The sequence below is a fragment of the Chlorocebus sabaeus genome, chromosome X (genome assembly GCF_047675955.1).
Source record: "Chlorocebus sabaeus isolate Y175 chromosome X, mChlSab1.0.hap1, whole genome shotgun sequence".
Taxonomy (NCBI): Eukaryota; Metazoa; Chordata; class Mammalia; order Primates; family Cercopithecidae; genus Chlorocebus; species Chlorocebus sabaeus.
Genome location: NC_132933.1, coordinates 19,393,282 through 19,408,779, shown reverse-complemented (window position 1 = coordinate 19,408,779; position 15,498 = coordinate 19,393,282). Strand labels below are relative to the sequence as shown.

Sequence of the window (15,498 nt, the reverse complement as noted above, 5' to 3'; positions counted from 1 at the left end):
CTTTTGTGAATTGCGTTTTCCTGTCTTTGTGCATTTTTCTCTTAGAGTTTGTCTTTTTAAAATTGATATGCAGGTGTTCTCTATAATATAGATATTCTGTCACTATATGCAAATGATCTTCCAATTTATTTATTTATTATTATTATTTTTTTAGACAGAGTTTCGCTCTTGTCACCAGGCTGGAGTGCAGTGGTGCGATCTTGGCTCACTGTAACCTCCGCCTCCCAAGTTCAAGCGATTCTCCTGCCTCAGCCTACCGAATAGCTGGGATTACAGGCACCCTGCCACCACGCCCAGCTAATTTTTGTATTCTTAGTAGAGACGGGGTTTCGCCATGTTGGCCAGGCTGGCCTCAAACTCCTGACCTCAGGTGATCTGCCCGCCTCGGCCTCCCAAAGCGCCAGGGTTACAGGCCTGAGCCACCGCACCGGGCCCAATGTATTTCTTTTAACTTAGTTTATGGTGCCTTTAGCTGTACAAAAGTTACTAATTTTTAGTCAAATCTCCCAGTCTTTTCCTTTAGGGCTTCTTACATGTCCTGATCCAAGATTATTTTTAAAAATTCTCTATTTTCTCCTATTGTATTAATAGTTTACTTTACAATTAGATTTTTAATCCATCTGAACTTTTTCATATAGTATGAGGTATCCGTTTTTAAAAGATGGATAGCCAGTTGTGCCGTTATGTCTTTTCTACTCACCTGAAATGCCGCCATTACCATACTTTCAATTTTCATGTGCATGTGCGTCTGTTTTCAAACTTGGAGATTCTCTTCCACTGGTATGTGTCTATTCTTGTGCCAGTGGTTTAACTGCTATTGCTTTATAGTATATTTTGATATCTTCTTTTCAAAAAGATACTCTTGTGTATTCTTTTTTTCATCTTGTGTATTCTCGTCCATTTTCCAGAAGACCACAGAATCAACTTTAAGTTTCATTTCATAAAGTCAGATTAGTGAGAGCTGATTTTCTGTCTATCATGTTCATTCAGAAACATAGTCTCTCTCTCCATTTAGGGGCACTTGTTTTATATTTTCTTTCTAACACATATTTTGTTGGGTTTATTGTACCTTTTTTTTTTTAACTTGTATTTCAGATTCAGGGGGTACACGCTCAGGTTTGTTATCTGAGTATATTATGTGATACTGAGGTTTGGCGTATGAATGATGCCATTACCCAGGTACTGGGCATAGTACCCAATAGTTAGTTTTTCAACCCTTGCCCTTGTCCCTCTCTCCTCCCTCTAGTAGTCCCCAGTTTCTATTACTGCCATCTCCATGTCCATGAGAACCCAGTGTTTAGCTCCCACTTATAAGTGAGAGCATGTTGTATTTGGTTTTCTGTTCCTGCCATATCCTTATTGCCACAAAGGGCATTATTTCATTCTTTATTATGGCTACAGGGTATTCCATGTAGCAGGGCATTCCACTCCAAACCACATTTTCTTTATCCAGTCCACTGTTGATGGACACCTAGGTTGATTCCTTGTCTTTGCTATTATGAATACTGCTGTGGTGAACATACCAGTGCATGTGTCTTTTTGGTGGAATGATTTGTTTCCTTTTGAATATATACCCAGTAATGGTGTTGTTGGGTCAAATAGTAGTTCCATTTTATGTTCTTTGAGAAATTTCCAAACTGCTTTCCCCAGTGGCTGAGCTAATTTACATTCCCACCAACAGTGTGTGAACGTTCCCTTTTCTCCACAGTCTCACTAGCATCTATTGTTTTTTGACTCTTTAATAATAGCCATCCTGACTGATGTGAGATGGTATCTCATTGTGGTTTTTATTTTAGCTTTTAATAACTATTTAAAGTCTGCTGTTTTGATAGGTGAAAATGATATATCACTTAATTTGCACTTTGGTTCTGGAGAAGTTAAATATTTTTAAACTGTACTTATTAACTACTTATATTCTGAGAATTATCTGATTATATCCTTGATCTGTTTTTCCATTTGGGTCTTAATCTTGTATGAGCTTATCATGTCATAACGATACTAATTCTTTGTCAGAGGTACAGCAGAAGCAGATATTTTTCCAGTTTTATTTTATTTTATTTTATTTTATTTTATTTTATTTTATTTTATTTATTTTTGAGACAGAGTCTTGCTTTGTCACCCAGGCTGGAGTACAGTGGCATGATCTCGGCTCACTGCAACCTCTGCCTCCTGAGTTCAAGTGATTCTCCTGCCTCAGCCTCCCTAGTAGCTGGGTTAACAGGCACACGACACCATACCCAGCTAATTTTTTTTTGGAGTTTTAGTAGAGATGGGTTTTCACCTTGTTGGCCAGGCTGGTCTCGAACTCCTGATCTCAAGTGATCCAACCACCTTGGCCACCATGCCCGGCCTTTTCCAGTTTATTGTCTGCCTTTTAATTTGCCACTTTTTTTTTTTTTTTTTTTTTTTTTTTTGAGACGGAGTCTCACTTTGTCACCCAGGCTGGAGTGCAGTGGTGTGCTCTTGGCTCACTGCAAGCTCCAGCTCCCGGGTTCATGCCATTTTCCGTCTCTGTCTCCCGAGTAGCTGGGATTACTGGCATGCGCCGCCATGCCCAGCTAGTTTTGTATTTTTAGTAGATACAGGTTTCTCCATGTTAGTCAGGAGGGTGTCGAACTCCCGATCTCAGGTGATCTGCCCACCTTGGCCTCCCAAAGTGCTGGGATTACAGGCGTGAGCCACCGCACCCGGCCCAAATTTACCACTTTTTAATTTATACTTTTCAGAAGTTCAAAAGTCTAATATAGTTAAATATATGAATTTTTCGTGACTTTTACTATTGATGTTAAAGTTGTTAAAAATTTTTGTGGAATGATTTCATATTTAGAACAAATATGCCATGTGGGAAACTAATCATGTTGGCTTGATAATGGAATCAGTTCTTAAGTAATTTTTATAGATGTTTAATAATGTTATTTATTAAACATCTTATTTATTAATGTTATTTGTTAAACAACTATTAAATGTTATTTAATAGTGTTATGTATGGTGTTAGTGATGCTTATTTTCATAATAGATAACTGAATATATTATATGTGTATACATATGTATAAAACTGAATGTTTTATATATACATACACATAGATGTCTTAGAATGATTGAAACGGTTACGATTTTTCATTTTGAGAAATTTTAATATTTGGCAAGTGCAAGTAATTCTTTTTTGAGATGGAGTCTTGCTTTGTCACCCGGGCTGGACGTGCAGTGGCACAATCTTGGCTCAGTGCAACCTCTGCCTCCCGGGTTCAAGTGATTCTTCTGCCTCAGCCTCCCAATTAGCTGGGACTACAGGCGCGCACCACCATGCCCAGCTGATTTTTTGTATTTTTAGTAGAGATGGGGTTTCACCATATTGGCCAGGCTGGTCTTGAACTCCTGACCTCGTGATCTGTCCACCTCGGTCTCCCAAAGTGCTGGGATTACAGGTGTGAGCCACCGTGTCCAGCCAAGTGCAAGTGATTCTGACAGCTTTTAGTGAAATTCCCTGTATTAAAGATTGTCAATTTGAATATTTAAATTAAGTAGTATATTCTGACATGAAATTTGCTATTGTGTTAAGGAGAGAAAACATCTTTAATTGACTTCTCTGTCTTCACAGGAAGTTATTCACATGAATTTATGTTGTTGCCTATAAAACACTATCCAATAACTTTTACCTTTTCCCCTTAACTCCCTCAGGTCCTACCACAGCTCTGTGAAGTTGCACTCATGTATATTGTTATTAACTGTTTTGCAAACAACCTAATACTTGTAGTTCCCTTAGTTTATATATATTCAGGTATACCAACTGAATTGCCCTTTTCTTATAATAAGTGTACTTTCGTTTCTAATAAACAACCTTCGAAGTAGTAGGAAAGATATTAACATCTGAGCATAGGAGTTGATATGGTTTCTCATTGAGAAATTAGTCTCTAGAATTATAATCAGTAACATGGTAAAGGAAAAAATGGTGAAGATATTAGAGCCGTACCTAAAACTTTCCATAGTTTGACCTTATGGCAAGTGAACATTTGGTTTTTATTACCCTTTTAAACACTAAATATTAATACATTATCTTATACAGAGGCCCTCAATAAATAAAATATTTATAGTAAACTACTGATGAAACACCTTTCATTATGGTAGAAATTCTTTTCAGATTACTGAGAAATGCAGTTCTCAAATTTCTGCGTAAGTTTTGCTTAATTCATTAAAGCATATGCAACTAACTAGCAACATACTTCTTTTACTGCTTGTATTAGAAATTCTTTTTGTACTTAATATTTGTTTAATTACTTGATCCATTAGTTCAATTATAAATGACTTCCTTGTTGAATTTATTCATTCAGTTTTCATGATAGTTTGAAGAGTAATCTAGACCAATGTTATCCAATAGAACTTTTTTTGTGACAGTGACATTGTATATGTGCTGTCTAATACAGTTGCAACTAGCCGCATGTAGCTAATAAGCTCTTGCAGTGCAGTCAGTGTGACTATGAGACTGAAGTTTTAATTGTATTTAATTATAACTGACTTAATTTTTTTAAGCCACATGTTGCTAGTGGCTACCACATTGGATAGTACAAATATATCTACTTTATTTTCATTTAGTTTTCCAAGTTACAATAAGTGTATTTTCTAGGTAAGTGTTCTACTTTTACAAACTCTTTGAAACCTATGGTTAAAAAAAAAAAAAATACAAAAGCAAACTCTAAAAATTAATTTACTAAACTATTTGTATTTGATTTTTATTGCATTTATCTGAAACATTGGGTTGCTATATTGAGCATACCACAGAGCATTTCTCCTCATTTCTGGAGACAGTTTCATTCTAAGGAGAAACATATGTCCTGAAGACCCATGAACTAATACTTATTTTGAGATTGGTCCATAAAAGGTTTTTGTTCATTTTTAAGCAGCTGATTTAGAGGAAAGTTTTAATGAACACGAACTGGAGCCCTCATCACCTAAAAGTAAAAAGAAAAGTCGCAAAGGAAGGCCAAGAAAAACTAATTTTAAAGGACTGTCAGAAGATACCAGGTCCACATCCTCCCATGGAACAGACGAAATGGAAAGTAGTTCCTATGTAAGTAAAAAAAACTGTTGGATTCTTACTTTTTGTTGCACCATGAATATTTCATTTAAACTATCTATAGGTGAAGTTCATCATTTGAAATGTTAAATAAGCTTGAAATACTGATAGCATATTTTCATGATTTTGTTTTAAGTTTTTTTTTTCTTTTACATTTGCAGAGAGATAGGTCTCCACACAGAAGCAGCCCTAGTGACACCAGGCCTAAATGTGGATTTTGCCATGTAGGGGAGGAAGAAAATGAAGCACGAGGAAAACTGCATATATTTAATGCCAAGAAGGCAGCTGCCCATTATAAGTGCATGGTAACCATGGTTCTTTTAAGCCCAATTTTGTTTGTTTGTTTGTTTTTCTTTGTTTCCCCTGTGATCTAAAAGCCCAAATGATTTTTTAAAAATCATTTAGCTAGTAACCAAAAAATTTCCCCCACAAGTATTAGTATTTTAGAGTTATGAATAGTATATCTTGTAATCCCAAATCTTAATAAAATTTAGATTTTGTTAAATTATAGCCTTTATGTTTTAGTAGGATTTGAAGTAATTCTAATTATAGTTACTGTAGTTAGGATAATGTGTAATTAATTATTTCATAACTGTAAAAATTTTGTCTTTATAAGCATGTCATGAAATATATTTTAGACTTTTACTATAACCTAATAATTATCTCTGTTGTACTTAACACACTGTATTACAGTTATTCATTTATGAACTTATCTTCCCTAACAGACTCTTAAATTCCTTGAAGATAAGAATAAGTTTTTATCTTGACATCCTTAGATCCATGCCTGACTTACAGTATACATAAATATCTTTGACTTAGAGTGTATTGAATGACTCATCTCATTGATAAGGTTTTTAAAATTACATTATTTATGTCACAGGTTCTTAACCAGAGTACATATCATATTTACCTGGTGAGCTTTTTCCAAAATATGTGCATCTAGGAACCCTGTGGAATACATCTCATATGTATCTAGTTTGAAAAACAAAATCCCCCAGGTGATTCTGATCTGCATCTATGGTTGAAATTTGCCAATTTAAACTGTTTTTTAAAACTTTGTGGAAATGTAAAATAGTTGAGAATAGAGTGACATTGTTGAAATTTTCATTGCTTGAAGCGATTTAATCTTGGCTTCACACTGGCAATCTTCATTTTTATTTCAATGTCCATAATTTTGGCTGTATTTTAATCAGACATGTAAATATATTAAAAATATTTGAGCAGATACTTGATTATTAAGGAAAGATTATCTTTCTTCGGAAATTAAATATAACACACTTGTTATCACATTTAATGTTTTTCTCATAAGGATTCTGAATGTTAATGTTCCTGCATTTTTCTTCTCTAGTTGTTTTCTTCTGGCACAGTCCAGCTCACAACAACATCAAGAGCAGAATTTGGAGACTTTGATATTAAAACTGTACTTCAGGAGATTAAGCGAGGAAAAAGAATGGTCTGTAGTTTTTATATTTGTTATGCAACATTACACTTGACTTGCTGCTTTAAATTTAGAGTACATCCCAAATTTATCCAGTCATCAGAAAATTTAATATAAAGTAGTTCATATGTTAAAGCAAAGTATATTGACTTATTTGTAATATAATAAAGGATGTTGATGTTACTGAAACTTATTTCTCTTTCTATGTAACTTCATTACTTAAGAGGATTATACTGAGATTTATATACATTTCAAGGCATTTGCAAGCCTTTAACAATAAAATAAATGAAGATATGAATGTGACAAACTTTATTAAGTTTAAAATGTTACATTGTGTAAGCTTGCTTAAAGGAAATTTTTTTCAGGGCTTTCTTTTTAAAGTACACATACACAGGACTGCCTCTTAAAATGTTTGTCATAGCGTTAAAAGTTTTTTTAAATAAAATAATATAAAATACACCTTAGTCTCATGTTGTTAAACATACTGAATTACCAACAAGTAGCTCTAAGAAATATTGGCATCTTTATTGATCACTTACTCCTTTATAGCTTATGAATGCTATAATATGTCAGTTGTCTCTAGAAATTAATTTTTAAATTTTTTGTTGGGAAATTTTCAAACATACCACAATTGGAAAGCCTAGTAACACGTATCTATCCATCATCTTGCTTCATCAATTACTAAAATTTGTGGCACTTGTTTCATATAGGCCTTCTTTGTTGTTGTTGTTTTGAGACAGAGTCTCACTCTGTCGCGCAGGCTGGGGTGCGGTGGCGCGATCTTGGCTCACTGTAACCTCTGCCTCCCGGGTTCAGGTGATTCCCGTGCTTCAGCTTCCCAAGTAGCTGGGATTACAAACATGCACCACCACACCTGGATAATTTTTGTATTTTTAGTAGAGACAGGGTTTCATTATGTTGGCCAGGCTTCTCATGAACTCCTGACCTCATGCAATCCACCCGCCTCGGCTTCCCAAAGTGCTGGGATTACAGGCGTGAGCATCCAGCTGAAAAGGAAACTTTTATAACAGAGCCTGTGGTACTGAAAAAAGGAAAAACCACTTTATTGTATTATTCAGAGCAGTGTTGTATAATACAGCTAAAGTTCAAATAGGTGACTAAGATAGCAATTCAATTATCTTGCCAACTTATTGTTTACCTCTGTACCATTGAGGGTTGGGGTAAACACTAACCTAGAATTTCCCCCAAGTGTGCTCTAAAGGAAGTTAGTTCATCAAGATGTTCCCCCACCCCTCCAGAGATAAAAGGGCATCTAGATTTCAATAAACTTGAAAACTGTTTACTCTGTGCCCCCACCCTTGGAGAAAAGGCTGTGAGAAGTCCTGCAATAAAGTTATCTGCTTAACCTATCCTTTCTCAAACTTATTTGACTTGAAACCCCTTTTTCAACAGTTACCTTTTAATCTCCGAACATTCTTCAGGCAAGGCTTATCTAGACCAAACTGAGAAGTCTTGAAAAGATTTCAGCCCCTTTAGTCGCCCTCTGCACTTTTGTCTACTGGTAGTGATTCCTCTGTGGGGGAACTGCTTTTCTGGTTTCTTATTCTTTCCCCTAATCATAATAGGAAAGGATCTGATCTTAGGGAGGGAAAGAAACCAACCACTAAAATATACAACATCATTTTTTTGTGTATTTGGCAGTATTGAGGAGAGTCTTATCTACATTTAGATGTCAGACCTGGGATGGTCAGTAGTTTTTCTAACAAGCCGGCAGTTTATAAATGTTAAATAATAGAAACATCAGGGGATGGCAATATTAGAGGGCTTATCAAAGTATGGTTTCAGTTGCAGCGTTATTTCAGTTATATGCTATGTGATAATTTCAGTGTATTCTTTTTCAATAGAAAATGGCTGCTGTTTTCTTGAAATACTGCTTACAATTATTTCTCTTTCCTTATACAGAAATGTACACTTTGCAGTCAGCCTGGTGCTACTATTGGATGTGAAATAAAAGCCTGTGTTAAGACTTACCATTACCACTGTGGAGTACAAGACAAAGCTAAATACATTGAAAATATGTCACGAGGAATTTACAAGTAAGAAAACAACAATTGTCTATTTCCCTAAACATGTTAGTAACTGTCCTTAAATAGATGACATTAGTTTATTACTCAATCTCTATTCTTAGGTGATATTTAGTTAAGTATAGAATAGAATACTGAGCACATTGTGTAAGGAATGAGTACTACAATTGGCATTTTCCTCTGAGTACATATCCCTGGATTAGCATTCATCCATCCAATGTTAGTTATGCTTCCTGTGTGCCAGCCATTGTGCTTGAAGCTGAGCATATAACAGTGATCAAAACTACATACACTGGGCCGGGTGCGGTGGCTCACATCTGTAATCCCAGCACTTTGGGAGGCCAAGGCGGGTGGATCACCTGAGGTCAGGAGTTCGAGACCAGCCTGACCAACATGGTGAAACCCTGTCTCTACTAAAATACAAAAATTACCCAGGTGTGGTGGCAGGCACCTGTAATCCCAGCTACTCAGGAGGCTGAGGCAGGAGAATCGCTTGAACCCAGGAGGGAGAGGTTGCAGTGAGCCAAGATTGTGCCATTGTACTCCAGCCTGGGCAACAAGAAGCTTACAATCTATTGGGAGAGACCTATTATTTAAGTGGCCAAATATGCAATTACAACATAGCAGCATAAGTGTTCCAGAGAAGTTACAAAGTGTTATGAGAGCATGTAAGAAGGAAGAGGTAACCTAGTCTGTAGTGGGGAGTCTTTAAGAATTTTCTGAAGGAAATAGTGCTCAGCTTTAAGCTGAGATATTAAGGACAAAGGTGAGCCTTGGTTGGGAGAGGTATTCTGGGCAGAGAGAACACTATGCAAGTGCCCTGGGTGAGACACAAGCAGAGGTGGAAATGGGGAGATGTGTTAGGAGGCTAGTGCTGGTGGTCCAGGTGAGAATTATTGGTAGCTTAGAATAGGATGTGATAGATAGAAGGCAAAAGGTTCTCTTGAGAAGATGGTGAAAAAATAAAGTTTGAAGATTTGGGTTTGGGGGTCACCCTCTTTTTTATGGGTCTTCCACTTACCTGTGCTGCCTTGGGCTAGGTGGTGTTAATGTAATGGTTCCATTTGTTTAATCAACTGGAGTATAAGTTGGCAGGGACTCCTGAAGTTTTTATTTGCTGTCCAGAGTTGTAAAGCACTTCCTTACTCTCACATGCCTAGAATGCAATAAACCAATAACTTCTGGGTCTAGTATTCTGTGTAAAAGACAATGTGCACAAGCAGTCACCAAGCCATTTGGGTGCTTACATAAGGTGCTATGCTATATAATAAAATTTGCCAAATTCTGTTTAATAATCAAGGCACAAATGTTTTCAAGGGAGTTCTATAAAACCTTTAAGGAACAAATAATCCCAATGTTATTTAAGAGATCCAGCACATAGCAAGAGATGGAAAACTTACTGCTTCATTCTGTAAAGCTTACATAACTGTGGTACCAAACCTAACAAAGATACGTTAAAAGACAAACAAACCAACTGTAGACCAGTCTCCCTTTTTTTTGCTTTGAGACAGGATCTGACTCTGTTGTCCAGGCTGGAGTGCAGTAGTGTGATCATGACTCACTACAGCCTTGACCTCCTGGCCTCACGTGATCCTCCCACCTCAGCCTCCCAAGCAGCTGGGACTATAGCCAAGCTAATTTTTTTAACTTTTTTTTTTTTTTTTGAGGAGGGGTCTTGTTATGTTGCCCAGACTGGTCTCAAACTCCTGGGCTCAAGTGATCTCCCTGCCTCAGTCTCCCAAAGTGCTAGGATTACAGGCATGAGCCTTGCCCAGCCACAATCTCACTTTTATAAATATACAAAAATTTTAAATAAAATATTAGTAAATCAAATCCAGGTCTGTATTCTAAGAATTGAAAGACTGTTCAGGCTGGGCACAGTGGCTCACACTTATAATCTCAACACTTTGGGAGGCTTAGGTGAGAGGATTGCTTGAGGCCAGGAGTTCCAGATCAGTGCAGGCAACAAAGCGAGACTCTCGTCTCTATATAATTTTAAAAATAGAAAGAAAAAAGACTGTTCAAAATTAGGAAATATATTAATATAATTTGTTAGTAGAGTAAATAAAAATCTTATCACCTTCCTTATAGATGGTGAAAAGACATTTGATAACATTCAACATCAGTTTCTGAATTTTAAAGTAACAAGTGCTCTTGGTAAGCTAGGAATCTTAATAGGTGTTTATGAGAAAAACAACAACAAATAGCTTATTTGTTGTTAAAGTAAAGGAGCAATGGTTCTTAACCAGGAGTGAGCCTCAGAATCACTGTGGGGTGGATAAGACCCTCTTTTAAAATGTTCATGCCTGAGCCCTACCCGTGGAGATTTAAATTTAGTAGGTCTGGGTTGGGGCCCAAACCATGCACTTTATGACTCCCCAAGTGATTCTTATGTTCATCTCTAATTGAAAACCATTAGACTATACTTTAATTCAGATTAGGAAGAAGACAAAGATGCCAACTACTAGCATGACTTTTAACATTCTTCTAGAGGGTTAAGCTGATGCAAGACAAAAAGAAAGAGGCCCAGTGCAGTGGCTCATGTCTATAATCCCACACTTGGGGAGGCCGAAGCAAGAGGATTGCTTGAGGCCAGGAATTCGAGACCAACCTGGGCAACACAGTAAGACCCATCTCTACACAACATTTAAAAATTAGCCACGCAAAGTGGCACACGCCTGTAGCCCCAGCTACACAGGAGGCCCACACTGGAGAATCGCTTGAGCCCTGGAAGTAGAAACCAGCCTGGGCAACATAGTGAGACCCTGTCTCAACTTAAAAAATAAGGCCAGGCACAGTGGCTCACGCCTGTAATCCCAACACTTTGGGAGGCTGAGGCTGGCAGATCACGAGGTCAGGAGTTTGAGACCGGCCTCTAGATTGCCCCACTGCACTCCAGCCTGGGTAACAGAGCGAAACTCCATCTCAAATAAAAATAAAAATAAAAATAAATAAAAGTGTGTAATAAAATGGTCAATACTTGTTACTTATATCATTGTCTACCAAGAAAATTCAAAGGAATCAACTTTGAATTTATTAAAATTAGTAAGAGCTCAGTAAGGTTGCTGAATGTGAGATGACTTTTAAAAAGCAATTCCAGTATTAACTAGTTAGAAAATGTAAACGAAAATCGTCTGCCATACCCCGCCAAACACACATACACTAAAGATGAATTTTTTCCATTTAAAAAAAGCACACACAGCTGCATCTAAGAGAGCAAGTCATGTTTGAAAATAAAATATTTCTTTTCTCTTTAAAAAAAAAAAAGCACACATACAAAGCTTTGTTTTGGGGTGTGGGTGGGGAGACAGGGTCTCACTCTGTTACCCAGGCTGGAATGCCACTGCATGATCATGGCTCACTGCAGCCTCGACCTCCTGGGCTCAGGTGATCCTCCCACCTCAGCCTCCCGAGTAGCTGGGACTGCAGGTACACGTGACCATGCCTGGCTAATTTTTGCTATTTTTTGTAGAGACAAGGTTTCACCATGTTGTCCAGGCTGGTCTCAAACTCCTGGACACAAGTGATCCACCCACCTGCGCCTCCCAAAGTGCTGGGATTACAGCTGTGAGCCACCATACCTGGCCAAAAATTGCATTTTACAAAGGACTGAAATGAGTGGTGAAATGTATTATGTTCCTTGATAGAAAACTCAGCTTTGAAAGACACCTATTCTCACCAAATGTATAAATTTGGTATAATTTTGATCAAATCCAAATTTTTTGACAGTTTTATTTGAAAGGCTAAATGTGATATAATTTTCACTTGTAATGGTTGTGTTTACTTTATATAACAGAAAAAAAAAATAGCAGCTTAACAAGAGAGAGGGTTGCTTTCTCACCTAAAAGACATGCAGAGAAAAGCAATCCAGATGTGGTAGGCAATTTTTCAGTGTCGTCAAAGACCCACATCACCATCCTTCTGCTCACCCCTCCTTAAGGTCTCCTTCCACATATATGTGTGTATGTTTTTGTGTACGTAGAAAAATCTCTAGAAACGTATTCAACAAGCTTAATGGTTATATTACTTCTCATTAGTTACATAGGGATGGAGGAGAAGAGGCAAGTTTATATTCTCCATGATAGGATTCTGTGGTTGTTTGAATATCTTCATGAGCAGTATATTATTATTAAAGTAGCCATTAACATTTTAAAATAACAGGCTGATTTTAAATATCCAAAATCAGATTATATGGAGAACTATTATATTTAAAATGTAACTTTTAGATGCTTTTATTATAATAGTTTTAAATGGAAAATATTTCCATTTTCATTTTGGAAGAAAAATGGAAATATAGATGAGAAAAAATACTTAATGTCAACTTTAATTCTACCATGCAGAGGTAATAATTTTAAATCTTTTGGAATGTTTTCTCTTAGACGTTTATGTGATTATGTGCATGTATTTATAAAAACAAGATTTTCTGTTGCTCTGCCTATGGGGCAGCCATCCTTTTATTCCTTTGCTTTCTTAAAAAAAAAAAAAAAAAGATTTTCTTATCTATGCCGTTTTATAATCTCTTTTCCACTTATCTGAGACATTTTTGTGTGACATTAATCAATTTTACATCTTGGTTTTTTTTGATTTTGGGGTTTTTTTTTGTTTGTTTTTTTTTTTTTTTTTTTTTTTTTGAGACAGTCTTACTCTGTCACCTAGGCCGGAGTGCAATGGTGCGATTACAACCCATTGCAGCCTCAACCTCCCAGGCTCAGGTGGTCCTCTCACCTCAGCCTCCCAAGTAGCTGGGACCTCAAGGGCACTCCATTATACCCGGCTGATTTTTTTTTGTACAGACGAGATTTCACCATGTTGCCCAGTCTAGTCTCAAACTCCTGGGCTCAAGCGATCCACCCGCCCCAGCCTCCCAAGATGCTGGGATTACAGCATGAGCCATTGTGCCCAGCCTACATCTATTTTAGTGATTGCATGGTATTCCATTATATAGGTATATCAGTTTATTCTATTGGTTTCTTTTTCAGACATCTAGGTTGTTTTTGCTTTTTAGCTATTAGACAACTGTATTTCAGTGACCCTCTCAAAACAAAAATATTTGTACTTGGATCCATAATGATTTGAATTGCTCTTTTATTTTTTTCCTATTGAGATTTGTTTCTGCAATCCACTTGTAATGTAGATTCCAGATAGAGACCATTGAGTTCAAATGAGAACCCATATAGGTGGGTAGTTTGGCAAGAGAAGAAGGGACAAATAGGAGGAAATACAGGGAAGAATATTTCTGAATGAAATGGCTTCCCTGGCTGGGTGCGGTGCCTCACGCCTGTAATCCCAGCACTTTGGGAGGCCAAGGCAGGCAGATCACGAGGTCAGGAGATCGAGACCATCCTGGCTGACACGGTGAAACCCTGTCTCTACTAAAACTTCAAAAAATTTGCCAGGCACAGTGGTGGGCGCCTGTAGTCCCCAGCTACTCGGGAGGCTGAGGCAGGCGGAGCTTGCAGTGAGCCGAGATCATGCCATTGCACTCCAGCCTGGGGCGACAGAACGAGACTCCGTCTCAAAAAAAAAAAAAAAAAAAAAAAGAAATGGCTTCCCTGTCTCCTGACTATGGCTTTTCTTCCTTACCAGCCCTTTCTGGGTCCTGACTGTATTCCTATTCGAAAGACGAGGGAGGGGTACATAATAATTGTTATTTATGTTTATCCTGTTTTATTGTATTTATTGTATTTTTAACCATTTAAATATGGATTCTTTTAAAATGTCAGCCTCCCACCATAAAAAATGGAGTTCTGGCCGGGCGCGGTGGCTCATGCCTGTAATCCCAGCACTTTGGGAGGCCGAGGTGGGTGGATCATGAGGTCAGGAGATCGAGACCATCCTGGCTAACACGGTGAAACCCCATCTCTACTAAAAATACAAAAAGTTAGCCAGGCGTGGTGGTGGGCGCCGGTAATCCCAGCTACTCGGGAGGCTGAGACAGGAGAATGGTGTGAACCGGGAGGCGGAGCTTGCAGTGAGCCCAGATGGTGTCACTGTACTCCAGCCTGGGCGAAAGAAGGAGACTCCGTCTCAAAAAAAAAAAAAAAAAAACGGAGTTCTGTGACAGCAGGGACCTTGTTTGACCAGTTGACACCTGTGACCTTGGCACCTAGACTAGTGAAGGCCATATAAGGGCCTATGGGAAATATTCTGCAAGTAAAAACTAATCCCGTAAAATGATTAAAAGTTGCTCCAACAACAAAGCACTTGTCCTTTTAGAGGAAACTTTCTATTAAAAAGATGATTTTCAAATGTAAACAAAAACAGAATAGTATAACAAGTCCTCATATCAGCAGTTACCAAGTTATTGCCACAGTTGCTTTATCTAATTGTTTATTTTCCTGAAGTATATATATTAAAGCAAAATTCCAGGTCTCTTGTCATTATATAATTATTATTCCATTGTCACACTTTGTAAAATTAACAATTATTTCTTAGTATCATCTTATACCCAATCCATTTTCACATTTGCCCAGTTGTATAAAAAAAATCTCATTTTAGACTTAATTTGTTCAAATCTGGATATATGCAAGGTCCATCCATTGCATTTGATATGTCTCTTAAGTCTAAATACGGACGTACTTGTCCCTTTACTTATTGAAGAGCCTCGATAAATTGTCCTAAGTCCCACATTCTAGATTTGTCTCTTTGCCATTTCATGATGTAATTTAACTTGTGTCTCTATCCCTCTCTCTCATTTCTTGTAAACTAGAAGTTGGTTCAGAAGTTTAATTAGATTCAGGTTATATTTTATGGGAAGATTCTTCGTAGGTGCTATTGTGTAGGAATCTCACTCTTGATATTTAAACTCATGATTTAAAAATGTAAAAAGGTAGTTCCCAATAAGTATTTGAAGTGTACAAATTCTCCCTAGCTCTTTGAAAGTTATTGAAAATGTTTTAAGACTAAAAAGAAAAATAATGAACAAAACTAAATTAAAGTCAGTT

At 37.2% G+C, this 15,498-nt stretch overlaps 1 protein-coding gene across 5 annotated transcripts in view; it reads left to right on the top strand.

Annotated features, from left to right (window-relative positions):
* Positions 1 to 15,498, top strand: part of PHF6 (PHD finger protein 6) — a 56,224-nt gene that overhangs the window by 35,309 nt on the left and 5,417 nt on the right. For 3 of the 5 annotated variants that reach the window (XM_007992741.3, XM_007992740.3, XM_073013391.1), the window contains exons 6-9: positions 4,896 to 5,065; positions 5,233 to 5,376; positions 6,420 to 6,524; positions 8,433 to 8,566. In XM_007992741.3, the coding sequence (XP_007990932.1) occupies positions 4,896 to 5,065; positions 5,233 to 5,376; positions 6,420 to 6,524; positions 8,433 to 8,566 (553 nt within the window). The remainder of the gene's footprint in view (positions 1 to 4,895; positions 5,066 to 5,232; positions 5,377 to 6,419; positions 6,525 to 8,432; positions 8,567 to 15,498) is intronic. The other 2 variants (XM_073013392.1, XM_007992742.3) reach the window with 1 other exon arrangement.